At 26.5% G+C, this 15,860-nt stretch overlaps 1 protein-coding gene and 1 long non-coding RNA gene across 3 annotated transcripts in view; one reads left to right on the plus strand and one right to left on the minus strand.

The window, feature by feature from the left end:
* The window catches only part of LOC136976413 (uncharacterized), a 198,639-nt gene that overhangs the window by 101,641 nt on the left and 81,138 nt on the right, over positions 1-15,860 (plus strand). The gene's annotated exons all lie outside the window — the stretch shown is intronic.
* Positions 1-15,860, minus strand: part of LOC136976395 (TP53-binding protein 1-like) — a 112,051-nt gene that overhangs the window by 22,483 nt on the left and 73,708 nt on the right. The window contains exons 13-16 of the mRNA XM_067271654.1: positions 11,278-11,387; positions 6,782-6,889; positions 4,983-5,096; positions 2,027-2,227 (exon numbers count right to left, since the gene is read on the minus strand). Coding sequence (XP_067127755.1) covers positions 2,027-2,227; positions 4,983-5,096; positions 6,782-6,889; positions 11,278-11,387 — 533 coding nt within the window. The remainder of the gene's footprint in view (positions 1-2,026; positions 2,228-4,982; positions 5,097-6,781; positions 6,890-11,277; positions 11,388-15,860) is intronic.

The raw sequence follows: 15,860 nt of genomic DNA on the forward strand, positions 1-15,860 counted from the left end.
AACCACAACTCAAAAATGACATATAAATGGTTACTTTCTACATAGGCTATAAATTTTAATTTTGGAAAGTTTGTACTATGTCAGCAATAGAAGAAATTTTCAATATTATCAAACTAGCAAATTATAAATAAAGTATCCACTACTGCTTTTTAAAGTTGTCACAGTTCTTTAATTAAAAGATCATTTTCAACTCCTCTTGAGCCATCATCAATTTAACATTTCAAAGTTTAGACACCTATATTCCAAAAACAGCTTATGGAAAGGAATTTTTGAACAATGATATTTTAAAAACTGAAAAAATGCACTAAATAAGAAGAACAATTTTAAATGCTTGCATGAAATCGACAGTTATATTCAAACTTAACAAAATATTTAACTACAGTACATAACCTTACTACTTAATACAATTTTTTTTTTTAAATTACATATTACCTTAAAAAGAGGTAGTGAATACTTTATTTATGATAATGGTATCAAATTTCATTAACTTTATTGAACAGTACAATTTTCAATAGTTCAATGAATTAAGTGATTGTTTTGGCTTGCCATTTTGAAGGCCTAGAATCAAGCCTAAGCTGTAATCATTTGTATTTTCACAAATGATGATTCTAAAACTTCAACTGCAGACAAGGCAATTGCCCCAATGAGACTCTACATCACGTGGCAGCTGATGAACTGGTTAGAGAGGCTGCAACTGCCTTTGCAGATCCCCAGGTGGACGTTGTACTGGATATGGTTCTACTTCTTAACTTCTGGCTGATCTTGGCACAATGCTGGTATAGGCCTCAGTGCTGGGTGATTTCCTCACACATCCATCCATATCAATTTATTTGTTGCATTTTATTTCCAAACTATTAACTCATTTATCAAAATAACATAACAAAATTAAATGTACTAGATGCTTGACTGCCATTATAACACACAAATTAAACAACTTTTTACTTTGTTATTGTTTGGCTGTTTTATTGTTTAGTTTTTAATCAGGGTATTGTTTGTGAGTGGTACTTTCTTGTTCATTAGAGCATTACTAGATTTAAAATTAAGGAATAAAGAAGAATTTTTTTTCATTACAAACAGTCCCTACTGCTCAAGTGTTGTAAGAATTCCAGATTTAAAATTTACAACTTAAACTGACAATTATCATTCATAATTGATTTCACAAAATTTCTTTATATTTACCTGCATTTCAAATTAACTCTTTTTTTTTATTTAAGATTAAACTAAAGAAGTAACATGATTTTTATTTTAATCAACTGAAACATGATACAATATAAATTATAATAAAATAACAAACTTATAAAAATTTAAGAGTTATATTTAAACTAAGCAAGTATTTTCATCCAAAATTAAATGGACTTCCTGCTTAATACAACATACAGTTATAGAAAAACAAGTGAAAACTTTCATAATATTGTTATTGCATTAATTTTATTATAATTTATTTTGTTCAATTTGTTGAAAATGCTGTATATCTTGTAATTTATTTCGATTATGCATTTTTGACTTTTTTTTTTAGTATTTCAATTCTTTCTAATATATATTATTAATATAATTAATAAAAATAAATGATAATCCAAAAAATAGCCTATGTTTCTACAGAAAACATTTTTTTGGAATACTGTAAATGATCCAGCCATCAAATTTTATATAGTCTGTAAACAGTACTTTTTTTTAACTTTCTCCTTTATGGATGTTTTGTATAAACCAGTGATTCTCAAAATGTGGCTGTAAGCATGTGCCAAATGGTCTGTAGACTGACGTAGTCATTTTTCCAAAATGCAATTTTATGCTGTTTAGCCAGAAAAAAGACCATTTTCATGCATTGCATATTTCTTACATTATTCTATTAAATAGACAAAATACTTTGACACAATCTAGCATTATCTAGAGTGATATTTACAGGATAAGAGGTAGGTAGTCCACAGTTTATCTATGATTTGGTTTAAGTGGTCCATGTATCAATAATTTTCAAAACCACTGGTATAGACAATAGTATCAGGATTTTTATTAAGAATTCAATACTTACAGAAGAATGAGCTGGTAATGTAAAAAATGTTGAAGAATTACTGCTGTTTGCTGATTTGGAAGTAATAAGAGAACTAACATCTGTTAATTCTCCTGATGTTAGAGATGAATGAGAAATTAATGTGGGACTATGAGAATGACTAGAACAAGCAATTGGAGACCCAGTGCCTTCTATAAATTCTACACATGGATCATCTTCTTCCTAAAAAGTATAATTTTGTATCACAAGAAAACGTTTAACATTGAAATACTCAAATAGTTTATTTATTTTTTAATTCTGCTTGTTTATATCATATATATTATTCAATAAAAAGCTTGAATAACTAAATGCAAACAACACAAGTAACAAAAAATCCAGCAAAAAGTATTACTTTGCTGCTGAATTTTTTGGTATTTTACATTTTGTTTAAATACTATTTAAAATTGAGAAAAAATATAATAAAATCAAAACTGGTAAATTAATAAGTTCATTATCCAAATCTGATGCATTCCCAAAAATATTTTAAATACCAGGAAATCAGATACCAAAAAGCTTATTATTTTTTATAGGAAAAATTTTAACTCGTTACTAGTCCGTTTGAACACGACAACAAATTTTCCTGAATGACACTAAAACATTGCAAAAATACTTATTTACCTATCAATCCACAATTTTACCATGATATTAAACATTACAAACTCCAACTACCTGTTTAATAAACATTTAATCAGATCATTAAGATATTTTTATTAATGGTAACATAACGAACAAGTTTTTATAGTATCCCCTATTAAAAATTCTGAAAATATTTCTGAAAACAAAAACTTTGGTTTGTGTTTTCTTTAAGAAACAATACACAGAAATAAAATACTGTAATAACACTTTTCATTCTATTTTTAAATATTACTGTATGAAAAGAAACAACAATGAAAATAAACAAATGCGATAGTGAATCTACTGAAATGAACTGTTAAGAATAAGCTCTTAAAACTGTACTGAAATTTTGTTATAAAAATCAATAAACTTGACAACTGCAGAAACATACAGATATCATTCTTAAAACAAATGAAACAGATGCTGGGACCAAAGTCATTCCATACTTTCCACTTTCAAATTTTTGACAAATGTGCTTTGAATAAATTTGTAATATCAGAATTATTCAATTTGGATATCCTAATGAATATCAACAAACATCATTCTTGTAGTAGAAATTTCGATACTAGGATATAGCTGTATGTATATAGAAGAATTAAAATTTTATCATCTTGAAGCAAAAAAACTACTCGTAACTAAAGTAAAATGTTTGCAGTTTACATTCTGTACTTAAAACCATAATGCAAACCATTATGTCAAAAAACCTAAAAACAATGTAATAAAGCTATAAAGGATAATGCAATTCTCTACAAAAATGCATTTAACAATGAACAAAATAGAAACTTAATATATTGTAAGGTCATTAACAAATTAATAATTTAAATGAGAAACTATCACTGTATAATAATTTGATGTCTTTTCCAAACACTGAAGTTTTTTTGTGTAGACATTTTAAACATTACATTTTGATATAAAATCTACAAATGGCTATTATTTCAATCACGAGGAATTGTGAAATGTTTTATATTTATAAAATAAAAGTCTCCACTTCTAACTTCAAATAGAAAAGAGGAAAAGTCTGAAAAAAATCCTGAACATTTTTTTTTATATTTTAGAATTCTGAAATAAAAAATTTTGGATTTATATTGGTTTATTTTTCTTATGATACATGATTATGGAATTGCTATTTGTAAATATTAACAATTTTCTTTTAACATGGTGACTGTCAACAATGAATTATCTCGTAGTTTGCATAGTGCTATCTACAAGATAACTTGTATAATGTTGTCTGGCAGGTTTTTCCTCATATGCCTTTACCCATAGTAAGTACCATAGTCGTTATAACTGACGAGCAGGCGTCAGGAATAAGAACAACACATCAATTGGGTGTTATAGAACAAACCATACAGAATTTTAAAATGCAATAAGAGTTTTCTGTTTTGATTGCCAAATACAAACATTTTCATTATAAATATACTACAAATGTGGCTAATTTGTGCCTTGATTATGAATGACAAATTAATTTTGTGTCATAAAATGTAAAGTTTTTAAAGAAATATGGAAAAACATCAAAAAATAAAAAATGTTTATATTTATATTTATGAATAAGCAATATTTATTAGTGAAGAGACACTGATTAAATGATAACAACACAACTTAACCAGTTGCACATTATTACGGGCTAAATATCAGCTATAATAATTATAAATTACTGATAAATTTGACCAGAAAGGGAGGTGTTAGGTGCCATATCGTATTAAATTTAATAATTAAATAATTTTAGATTAAACTAGAAAAAAGAATCAGCCCAGAGCGGGACTTGAGCCTGCAACTGTTGCTTGCTGTGTGGATGCATTGCCAATTACACTATCTGGACCTCCAGTTCAATCTCCTCTTCCAGTATATTTAACATTATGATATAACAATTGTCAGTTATTACAGTGCCGACTGGGGATGCATTCAGTGCCCTCGTCCTGTAAATTTATCCCCAGTTAACACCGTAATAACTGACAATGGTTATATTGTAATATTAAGTATACTGGAAGAGGAGATTACCAACTACACTACCCTGAACCAGATATTTAGCCCAATGTCATATGGCAGTGGTTGTTGCTTTATTAAAATGTATATAAGTAATTACATTATATTTTAGCTAACATTATTAACTGAAAGAAGGAGAGCCTGTTTACAACAGCTATTGAGGAAAAAAAATCAACAAGTTTTTTGTAACTGAATATTTCAAGAATAGAAGAAAAATCAGAACTAAAATTATTTTAGTTTAATATCTAATTTAAATTAAATTATTTACAAAATTCATATCAATTATAATATATATAAATATTTTCTAATTTTAATAATTTTACAGTTTTTTAAATAGACTTACCTCAACGACTAGAGTTTTGACAACTTTTCCGTCAATTATAATTTGTTTTGTTGTAATATGTCGTACCACAGTGACAATCTTTTTACAGATTCCACTGTCTTTCAGTTTTCTTACCTTTAAATTGAATGTACAAATACGTCAATGTAACTTAATATCATTTTACAAAAATTAATTAATATTAAAAATATCGTTTTTATTTACAAATATTGAATCAAGCAAATTCTCTTATTATTTTTTGATTAAATTTGAATGTTTAAAAAGTTTGATCTATTTTTAATAATTAATTTTTGTTATGTTAATATTCAATTAAATTTTAAGTAAATTAATAGGTTTTTTATTTCATTAAATAAGTTTTTTAATGTATTTATTTTTAACTCATTTAAATGCTTATCTTTTTATTACAAAAAGACAGATACTTGCATTAATAGAAATAATAATAAAAAAAATCAACTAATTTGTGACTCCCAGTTCAAAGCAGAAGTTCATATATAGTTAATTGGGGTTTCCTGTTCCTAAACTTTCCAATTAAACACTTCATTTCTATACTAAATATTTTTGTTCTGATGTATTTTATGGTGTTTACAAACACAAAAAACAAAATTTTGCTTAATTAAAACTATTAAAATCAATACACCGGCCTATCAGACTAACATCATAAAAGAAATAACACATTAAAGCAAAGCACAGTCTTTTTCACTTGTTAATGCAAATAAAAGATCAAAAGCATATACTACCATTTATTAAATGTGCAATAGTGCTAGGCCTAAAAAAAAAAAACAAAATAAAAATGCTAAATAAAATATTCAAAACATTCTTTAAGTGCAAAGATAGCACTAAAAATAATAAACATGAATGTAACTGTAAAATGTTATGTTAGGAAAATGCTGTAAAGTGAGGTATGCCTGTAACTGAAAATTTTTTACAATTTTCAATAATAAATAATGCATTCTGTATTAAAAAAAAAAAATCACAAGTATCATATTTAATTTAATATTATGTAAATCCAGCAAAACAAACTAATAGAAATGTGTGAAATGACATATTAAACCTTTTCCAGTTCAATATGATTCTTTTACAGAATCATATCATTTTTTGACAGATTTGTCTGGCTTAATTAAATAGTACATTTTTATTTTACATAGATATACAGATTTCTGTATCAAATTTTAACAGTTTAATAAAATTCTGTGCTATTTATATTATATCACTAATAACTACTCTTTTTTATAAAACTTGTATCTATAATTATATTATACATACAAGTTTTATAAAAAAAGAGTAATTTATTATGACATCATCACAATGCATTTAAGTTTAGTAGTGTCTTGCCTCTGTACACCATAATTTTCCTGTTAACAATGAAGTCATGCCAGTTATGTATCTAACTTTATTCAGGAGAAAAGTTTTAAATTGAAATAACATGAGTTCCAGCCCAAAGCAGACGTTCATATATATTTAATCAGGGTCTCCTGCTCCTAAACTTTCCATATCTGACTTTCATCTATCTAACACTGTTCTCAAGATTGACACCAGACAAACAACAGTAGGAATTTATAGGTCTATAGTTTTTCAAATTGAAGCCCAATAATAAATTTCATTATGTTTTAATACAAAATAAAACAATTAACAATTTAAACGTTGTTAGATTTTAAAATAAAGTTGTTATTCCTTGGTTCATACATTAAGTAATAAAAAAATTTTATTTTTAGAACCATTTACAATTTTGTAATCAAAAATAAGAGAAACTTATAAATAATATATTTTATAATGACATAAAAAAAAGTAATTTTAATTCTTACATTTTGATGGCCACCACATTTTGAGCAGAGTGTATCTACTTGTATTCCAAATTCTAATTTTTCAGTTAAAAATGATTTATCAAGTAGCATTGTTTCAGTTGAATCCCCCTGAAAAATAGAAGAAAAAAAATAAAATTTTATAAAGCAGTAATGAGTTTTACATCTTGGAATGAAGCAAATATAGATAACTGTTCATAGATTTAAAAAATACTAGTTAAGATATTTATTTTATTCTGTTCTGTACATATTAAAAAATTTTTTGTTGATTATTATATGCAAAAATATTTTCTTCCAGAACCTTCTAAATTAATTATTGAAATATTAATTTAATTATAATTATTGAATTTAGCAATAGATGGTGTTTAATGCCTGTCTCTAGTGCCAAATTACTTAGCATTAAATTAATAATAGTAGTAGTAATATAGACAGATATAATTTGGCAATTGTTTGGCTTTAATATTTAACTATCGGGTTTAAATGTTTATGTATGTTTGTACGTATGTAATTTGTATGTAAAAAACGTTTGCAAAATAATAAATTTCCATTATTTGTGTTTTTAATTACTATTTCTGGAACAACTGAATAAAATAAAAGTTTTATCTCACAGATATATTAATTAAAAATTACTATTATTACTATGAAAATATATATACATAAAAAGAATTATAATGGAAAAAATTTAATCTGAAAAATTTTATGTAATTTATAACAGCAAATTTTTAGTTTTATTATTTTTTTTAAACAGAAATTTATATCAATAGGATAATCCATTTGATACATCATACATTCCATCACTGGAAAATAATTTAATAAAGCAATCAATTTTATTTTTATAATGTTTTTGATATTCTTTGTATTCATTACCAATATTAAATAAATTCATTAAATTATAATAAACATAGTTACACAAATGGAATAATACTCTTCCAACTGCATGGACCTGAAGATGTGTGTAAATTATTATAAGAATTTTATGATTCACTTAGCATTGGTAATAAAAGCTTGGATGGTTACATTTAAGTTTTTAAGATGAAATTTTTGACAAAGTGTTCAAATAAATTTGATTATGCATTTTCAGTCTAGCCTCTAATAAAATACCTATATTCAATCTAGTCATTTATATTCAACTCTTAGTTACTAAATGTACATCTATACTATATACCAGCATTTCTCAAACTATGAATTTCAACCCAATATTGGGTCATGTTAAAATTTTAATGGGTTGTGCAATGATATTACCTTCCACAGAAATACTTGTAATACTTGCATTACTAAAATATTCTCTAAGAATTAGGCACAATAGATGCATCTGTTAAGTACTGAAAATTTTTAACAAGTTTTTCTCTTATAATTATTATTGTCATTTAGTAATAAAATTAAATAAAAGATTCAACTAGCCTAGTGTTGAGAAAAATGTCACTTCATTGTGCCTGTATACAATAATAAAATTAAGATTAAAGAATGTGTGTATATGAAATTTATTTCTCTCTTCTATTTTTAATAACATCAAAATAAATATTTTATATAAGGTCATAGTGATTTAAGTTGAAATGGTTTTAAAAATATTTCCTTGTTTATTCAAAGCTTGATAATCATATGTAACAATAAATAACAGATAAATTTTGGCACAAGTGGATCAATAAATAATTAAAAAAAATTTTTTTTCTTGTATATATACAAAATGAAACTGACAAAATCTTACAATCTGAAAAGTACAAAAAAGGGTACATTAATTTAAAATTTATTTTTGTATACTAGTACTTTTTTATATATTAACAGGACTTATTATACTGGAAACTATGGATGCAGATATTTAGTCTTACAGATCAGAAATAATGTTTTTTATTTAGTTCACCTGTTAATATATAAAAAAGTACTAGTATACAAAAGTAAATTTTAAATTATGATAGAAAGAACACAAAGGCATAATAATTAAAGGGTTCATTAAGTTCATAAAAAAATTTGTAATATTTTTCAAAGTAAAATACATTCCTGTATAATTCTGAAACAGTCTGTTTTATTTACAATCGTCAGTCTTACATATTTATAATTCAATTTCAGTTTTTATTATTGAAATTTAACTTTAGAGTTAAATTTCAATAATAAAAACTGAAATTGAAGTAAGTTATTTGTTACAAATTGAAATTGGTCTGAATTGCTCTTAACAGAAATGTACTCAATGTTACATTTCACACACAGAAGTTATTATCAATAATGCATAATTTTATATTATAAACATTTGGGTTGCTGAACCATTAGAAACAAATATATTAGGTCACATGCTATATACTACATCTACAACTCTCAGTTACTGCCAAATAGACCACCTTTAGCATTCTGATATATTTCAGACATATTACATATTCTAACTATTATTGTAATTGGACATAGTTAAGTTTCTTGAACACAGCTATTCTAGAAAAATTCAGGTTAAATTCAATTTGTTCAGTTTCTAAGTTCTACAAAGTTAGCAGACGAACAAAGCTCTTCATGGTTAGAACATGTTCTAAAAATCTTCTTCACACTAGGCAGATCATCTGCACAAATATAACAAAATTTTCATGCAATAATCAAAGCAAAATTCTATTAGCAACATTTTGTTCCTCTTGTTTCCTCTTCTACTAGAACTTTTGAATCTCAGTGACTGCAAGACTGTAAATAAATTTTTAGCTACTGTTTTTATACAAATGACTATAAATTCAAGAAGAATGTGTGATGTTCTTCAGAGTTGAGTATGACAACAATAACCAAAGAACATAAATTTACTCTCCTTAAGAATTCAAAACTCTAAAAATATGTCATGTGGTTTCTTTCAGAACATAATCTAAGTTTTCAAAATCAAAAAATGTTCCATTCTTTTAAATTCACTGTACACAATCCTAACAAACACAAATTAGCAAAACACATCTTAACAAACAAAAAGATACAAATAATAGTTTTAAAAAAATCAAATTTTTAAATTTGAAAACTACAATATATGTATTAACAATCCTAATAACTAACTAATAAAAATTATAGCAATAAATGTTTGAAAATTTTGAAAAATACAAAGAAATAAACAAAATGAAGTAAGCAATATCAAATTAAAGTTTGAGAAATTAAATACTTTTGAATGCAATAAATATTTGTGGCAGAGCCTCTTCTAAGTGGCTTACAAAATTGTGTTCATTCTCAAAATCTGTTCGATAGGTTTTGATTAAACTTTTCCATTTTCCATTAATTGTGATGAGGAATCCAAAAATGTAATAAAATGGGGTCCACAATTTTGTTTTTGAGATATAAGGTTTCTTCACGAACGTGCACGACGAAGCAATATTGAGAAACTTTGTTGTGTGATGTCTGAAACACACATGTGGCTTATAGAACTGAGTTTTTTCTCAAAATTTGATGAGCTAATTTCGATAAAACTTTGCCATTTTCTATTGATTGTGATGAAGAATCTAGAAATGAAATAAATGTAGAAGTAGAAAACAATGGTCCATGATTTCATTATCAATATAAAGCGAGGTCAAAGTGACAATGTCCATGCTCCTTGAGCACACCTAATAGAATTTAGGGGTCAAATAAAAAAACAGCATTACATGCACCTAACAGAAAATAGATGCAAAAAATGAACAGAATACAAGAACAAAGCAATTGGCATTGATTGCTTTTAGTTTTGGTTTTATTGCAACATGTGGGCAATTTTCCAAAAGGAAATACCTCTTGGGAGGTATTTTATGGGAAATTGGTCCCCTCTATTAAGGTGTTACTAATGTGAATAAAACCTGAAAAACACCATGTAGCCAACCTGTTGGCAGGCACGGAATCACAACCAACTACAAGTGTTCAGTGGTTTTATCCACATCGTCATTGGTGAACATTGCCATCAATTACTTTGTTCTTAAATTGTTTATCCATGTCGGTATGGGCAAGGATCATCTCTGTGTGCTAGTCAGTACAAGGACTGCCTCTCTCTTGGCTAGCATATGTAAAGATGCCTCTTTCGTGGCAGCAAGTGTAAAGTTCACCTGTTTGTGACTGTCAGGTACAGGGATTGTCTTTTCTGTGTCTAACAACTGCAAGGATTGCTTCTTTCTTTTTGACTCCATCTCAATTCTGTCATGATATGACAAAGTCACACAATGTCCTAGTTAATATAAATAAAGTTACTGTATATTTTCAAAATAAAGGAAATTGTTATTTTATAAAGTACACAAATAAAACCTTTTAAATCCAGAACATATTATATTTTTCAACTAACTTTTTCAAGCTAATTCTATAGCTCTCCATTAGGTATAAGCTTAAATCAAATGAAGAAACACTGGTATTTGAAAATGTTTAACTGCAGGGTATTCAAATTAATTTGAAGTACAAAGATGATCACCATCATCACAATATTTCAAAACATTTATAAATTAAATAAATATAGCTTCTTATAATATTATATACAGTAAGTCTGATTTGTTTGCACTAATATTTCTGCAAATTTTAATTAGATATTCATTATAACCTACTTTTTCCTTTGTTACTTCTTCAGTTGTTTCTTTTTCTTTTTCTTGCTGATTTGTTGTTTCAGTTTCAACAGATTTACTGCTATTATTTACTGCAATGTCAGTTTGAGTTTCTGAAAATAGAAAAGATCTTACATAAGCATGCAGGATAGACTGATTCATTTTGTTTGTAATGCATCAAAAATTTAGTGATGTCAGATTCTAACATTTAAATAAAATATTTTAAAAAGTTTTTCATTTTAATGATGAAATCAAATTTTATTTAAACTTAACCAAAAAATCTTTCCAACAAAATACAAAAAAAAATAAATAAATAAATAAAATAAAATCAATCAATATATCTGAACTAAATTATAAAAACATTGGATTCTTGTCTATTAAAAGCAACTTGTTATAGCAATGCTGCTGAAATAAAAACACTAATTCTAAATCTAAATATTTTCACTTGATCTTTTTTCAAGCTTCTTCAAACATATTTTACAATTTAATAAAAACTTGTAATTCCTGCTTTATATTGTCTTAGGCAAAAGTCTATTAGAACATATATTATTATTTATTTTTAATATCTTTGACATTGATATATTTGTTGTAATGCAAATAACAAGTAATTAATCTAATTAATCCATTGAGATATTTCAAAAATATTTTGTACTTAAATTTGTTTTGAAAACAGCTAAGAGAAAATCCAATTTTATAAATATAAGAAAGAACACTCACACAAACATACATATGTGTCTAATAAAAATTGCCAGGACCAATATGACTTTACAGAAAAAATATTTCTATTCGACTATACATACATAAATGAGTCTAGCTGATTTGTCCCTTCACACACTGTACGAGGCAATAACAGTTCCACTGGTGAAGTCGACCTTTCTTTGTATGCTACCATTCGCCACATAATGTAAAATAGTTAAAAAGTCCTCTAGCGTATAGTCGAATAGAAATATTTTTTCTGTAAAGTCATATTGGTCCCAGCAATTTTTATTAAATGTAATTTTTTAATTTTAATTATGCTGTGCCACCGCTAGAAAACTTTTTAACTATTTCACATTATGCAACGAATGGTAGCCTACAAAGAAAGGTCGACTTCACCAGTGGAACTGTTATTGCCTCATACAGCGTGTGAATAGACAAATCAGCTAGACTCATCTATGTATGTATAGTCGAATAGAAATATTTTTTCTGTATATACATATGTGTCTGTTTGTCATACAAGTGATGTAAGGAAAAACATATTTAATAATTTTGGGATTTGATCAATTTTGACATTAAACAAATGTACTAAAAGCAAAAGTAAAAGAATAAAATTATTTCTAATTATGTAATTGATGATAACAACATCATGTGATCATATAACAAAAATATTACTAAACATTTTCTTTGAGTGTACAGACCACATGAGGCCATACAATTTTCTTGAATCAGCAGTTTATTCAAGATAAATATTTTTTGTGTGTAGTAATAAATGCCTGTAAACATAATGTTATTTTAAGACAAATTACTATAAATAAAGATGTTTAAAAAAATCTAAGATTATTAAATAATTTTCTTTAGTAACTGTATTTTATGTTTATCAAGTGGTAGTCTCTTTAATCCGAATAACGGTAGACTGTCTCACAGCTAAACAGGTTTAATAACTCCTTTATTGGCTTTTTAACATATGCATTTCGGATCAGTGTTAACACTCCTGATCCCTCCTCAGTGCTACAAAAAACAGAGGTTTTTTATTAACATAAGTGACGCGAGTAAGAAACAATAAAACTCTTAAAAACTTTCCCCAGTACCTTTAAGTTCTTCATATACTCCCCAACACCCATACAGCACTCTCCGAGTTCTGTTTACATATCCGTTTTGACAATATTGTTTATTTCCCTTACACCAGTGTATCTACAGTAATACTACAAGTAAGTATAAAATTATTTTAAAAACTAGTTTAAAAATTCCATATATTTTATACAAAGTTTTTTATAAAAATACGTACGTACTGGCTTTCTTTAAAAATATTCCAAACTCTCTCAAAGTAGTTCCATAAACACTTTCAAAATAATTCAACAAGCACTACTTTTTACAATTCCACAGTACAATTTTCATACTTCTACAATAACACTTTCATAAACTATTAGCCTGTTGCGCCCTCTATTACGTAATACAACTGCTGGTCGATTTGCATCCCATTTGACAGATTTACTAAATCATTATTATTGTTATGTTTTATTATTTCTACGTGTTCTTTAAATTTTCGTTTATATATATTTTTTTTGGAATGTAAAATTTTGGTGTTATTTTTAACTATTTGGCAATTATTGTTTATTATGTGGTTAAACCATGGGGAGGTATTATGTTTCAACCAGATTGCAGCCTCATGTTCTTTGATCCGTGATTCTAACGTACGCCCTGTTTCTCCTATGTAATATTTCGGGTGTTGACAATTGCAGTTGATTTTGTAAACTACCCCCGTTTTTTTCCATATATTACTATTACTTTGTTTTGTAACCCTAAAGATTTGTTGCGATATTTTGTTTGTCAACAATGGGGCCAAAGTAATATTGTCATTTTTTAGGGATTTAGAGCACTTTTCAAAAATATGTTTAGTTATATAAGGGAAAGGTTTATGGTTGGTGTCTTTCTTGTTTTTAATATTAAATCTATGTTTGTAATATTGTGTTTGCCAACTATTTAATAGATGTTTTGGGTAGTTATTAAGTATGTATTTATAATTTAATTTTTTTAATTCAGTTTGACACTCGCTTTGTTGACTCGTTCTTGTATATATTTTCTTTATATTTCCATTATATTTCCATTATTCTATTATATTTCCATTATATATGTATTCTTTTTAATGGTATCTGGGATGCAGGAATAATAACTGATTGTTTTGTTTACGTTCGATGGTTTTTTGTATGTTTTAAATGAGAAATTTTCTTTTTCTTTTATTATAGTTATATCTAAAAAGTTAATTTTATTATATTTTTCTAATTCTATATCAAATTTTATATATTGGTTTATGCTATTTATTTTATCAAAAATTATTTTTTCATTGGTTATCTGGTTGTTAAAAATTAATAAGTAATCATCTACATATCTCATTACTCTTTTCACGCCTGGAATATTTTGTATATTATTATCTATATCTTTTATTACTAATTCAGCCAGCTTTGGCCCCATTTTTGACCCCATACTGACCCCATCTGTTTGTCTGTAAAATTCATTATAAACTTCAAAATAATTGTTTTTATAGGCGAATTCTATAAGAGCTATTAAATCCTGATCAACGGTTTCATTAACAAGGCTGCCTACCGTTATTCGGATTAAAGAGACTACCACTTGATAAAAATCTAAGATATTGATATACAGAGTAAGAATAGAGTTTTTACCTTATTATAAAATTTTATTAAACAACAACTATCACAGATACAATAAACAGATTTTACCAAAATGTAAGACAAGATATCAAATATAAAGTTTTTCATTGACATGCTAATAAACTTCATGTAAACCCTTTGTAACCCTGAGTACATCTAACTGATATTCAATTTTTTCCCAAGTTTCCTTCAACATCTCTGCAGAGACAGAAAGAAGCAATAGCATCTATTATGTCTGGTGGTCATGGTGGCAAGGATATTGGATTGTCATGTCTATCAGAAAATGTGGCATTGAGGAAGTCTCAAACTCAAGGTGATGATGCACCATTTTGTTAGAAAATCACCAACTTGTTCAGTTGAGATGCCACAAAAAGCACCAACATATCCAGGTACACACTAACTATTATTGTTGATTCAGCAAAGAAGTAAAAGGTGATGGGGAAAAAAGGTAAACATCAGAAAAGAAAAACAAAAAATAATTTAAATGTTCCTTTTATCTTTTGATGCAAATGAAACACTGTTAAAGTTGACAGATTTTGAAAAATAAAATTTTATATAAGAAAAAGATTTTATGACCATGCTATATATGAAAATATATATCTACTGTTTTATTTAAAAGATATAAAACTGAATGAAATAACAACAGATGTCAATAAACAAATTTATTGGAAAAACTTTGGTTATTAACATATTATTAAAATTGTATTACTAACAAAAAGAAAAATAGCAAAAAAATAAAATAAAATAAATATTTTTAATGAAAAATTACAATAATCCACTTCAAGGTAACTTAAATAATTTTGATAACATATACATCAACCTAATTATTTCACAGGCTGTACAAGGCCTTGTTACAGCCCAATAAATAATCCAGTGGTTTGTTTAGCATTAATAATTTTGATTTATAAATAACAAATTTCCTGTATTTACTTTAAACTATTTATGAAATATATCCCCTTAACTGCTGTTTCATCAACTGTGGTTTCAGTTATCTACAGTAAGAAAATATTAAATAAATATAATTTAAAAATTAGACACTTATAAATTTCACTTGTGCCCACCTGGACATTGTCAAGAATTTTCCTTTGTCAACTGTCTCCCTAATCTCCCACTTACAGTCATCCTACAGCATCCACAACATAATGTAAGCAATATCCATGCTTGCAGTATTGCTACAAATACTGTGCAGTGCTTTATAAAGCTTGCTTAATATGACTGTGT

Source organism: Centruroides vittatus, unplaced genomic scaffold (genome assembly GCF_030686945.1).
Source record: "Centruroides vittatus isolate TY-2023 unplaced genomic scaffold, ASM3068694v2 contig_400, whole genome shotgun sequence".
Lineage (NCBI taxonomy): Eukaryota > Metazoa > Arthropoda > Arachnida > Scorpiones > Buthidae > Centruroides > Centruroides vittatus.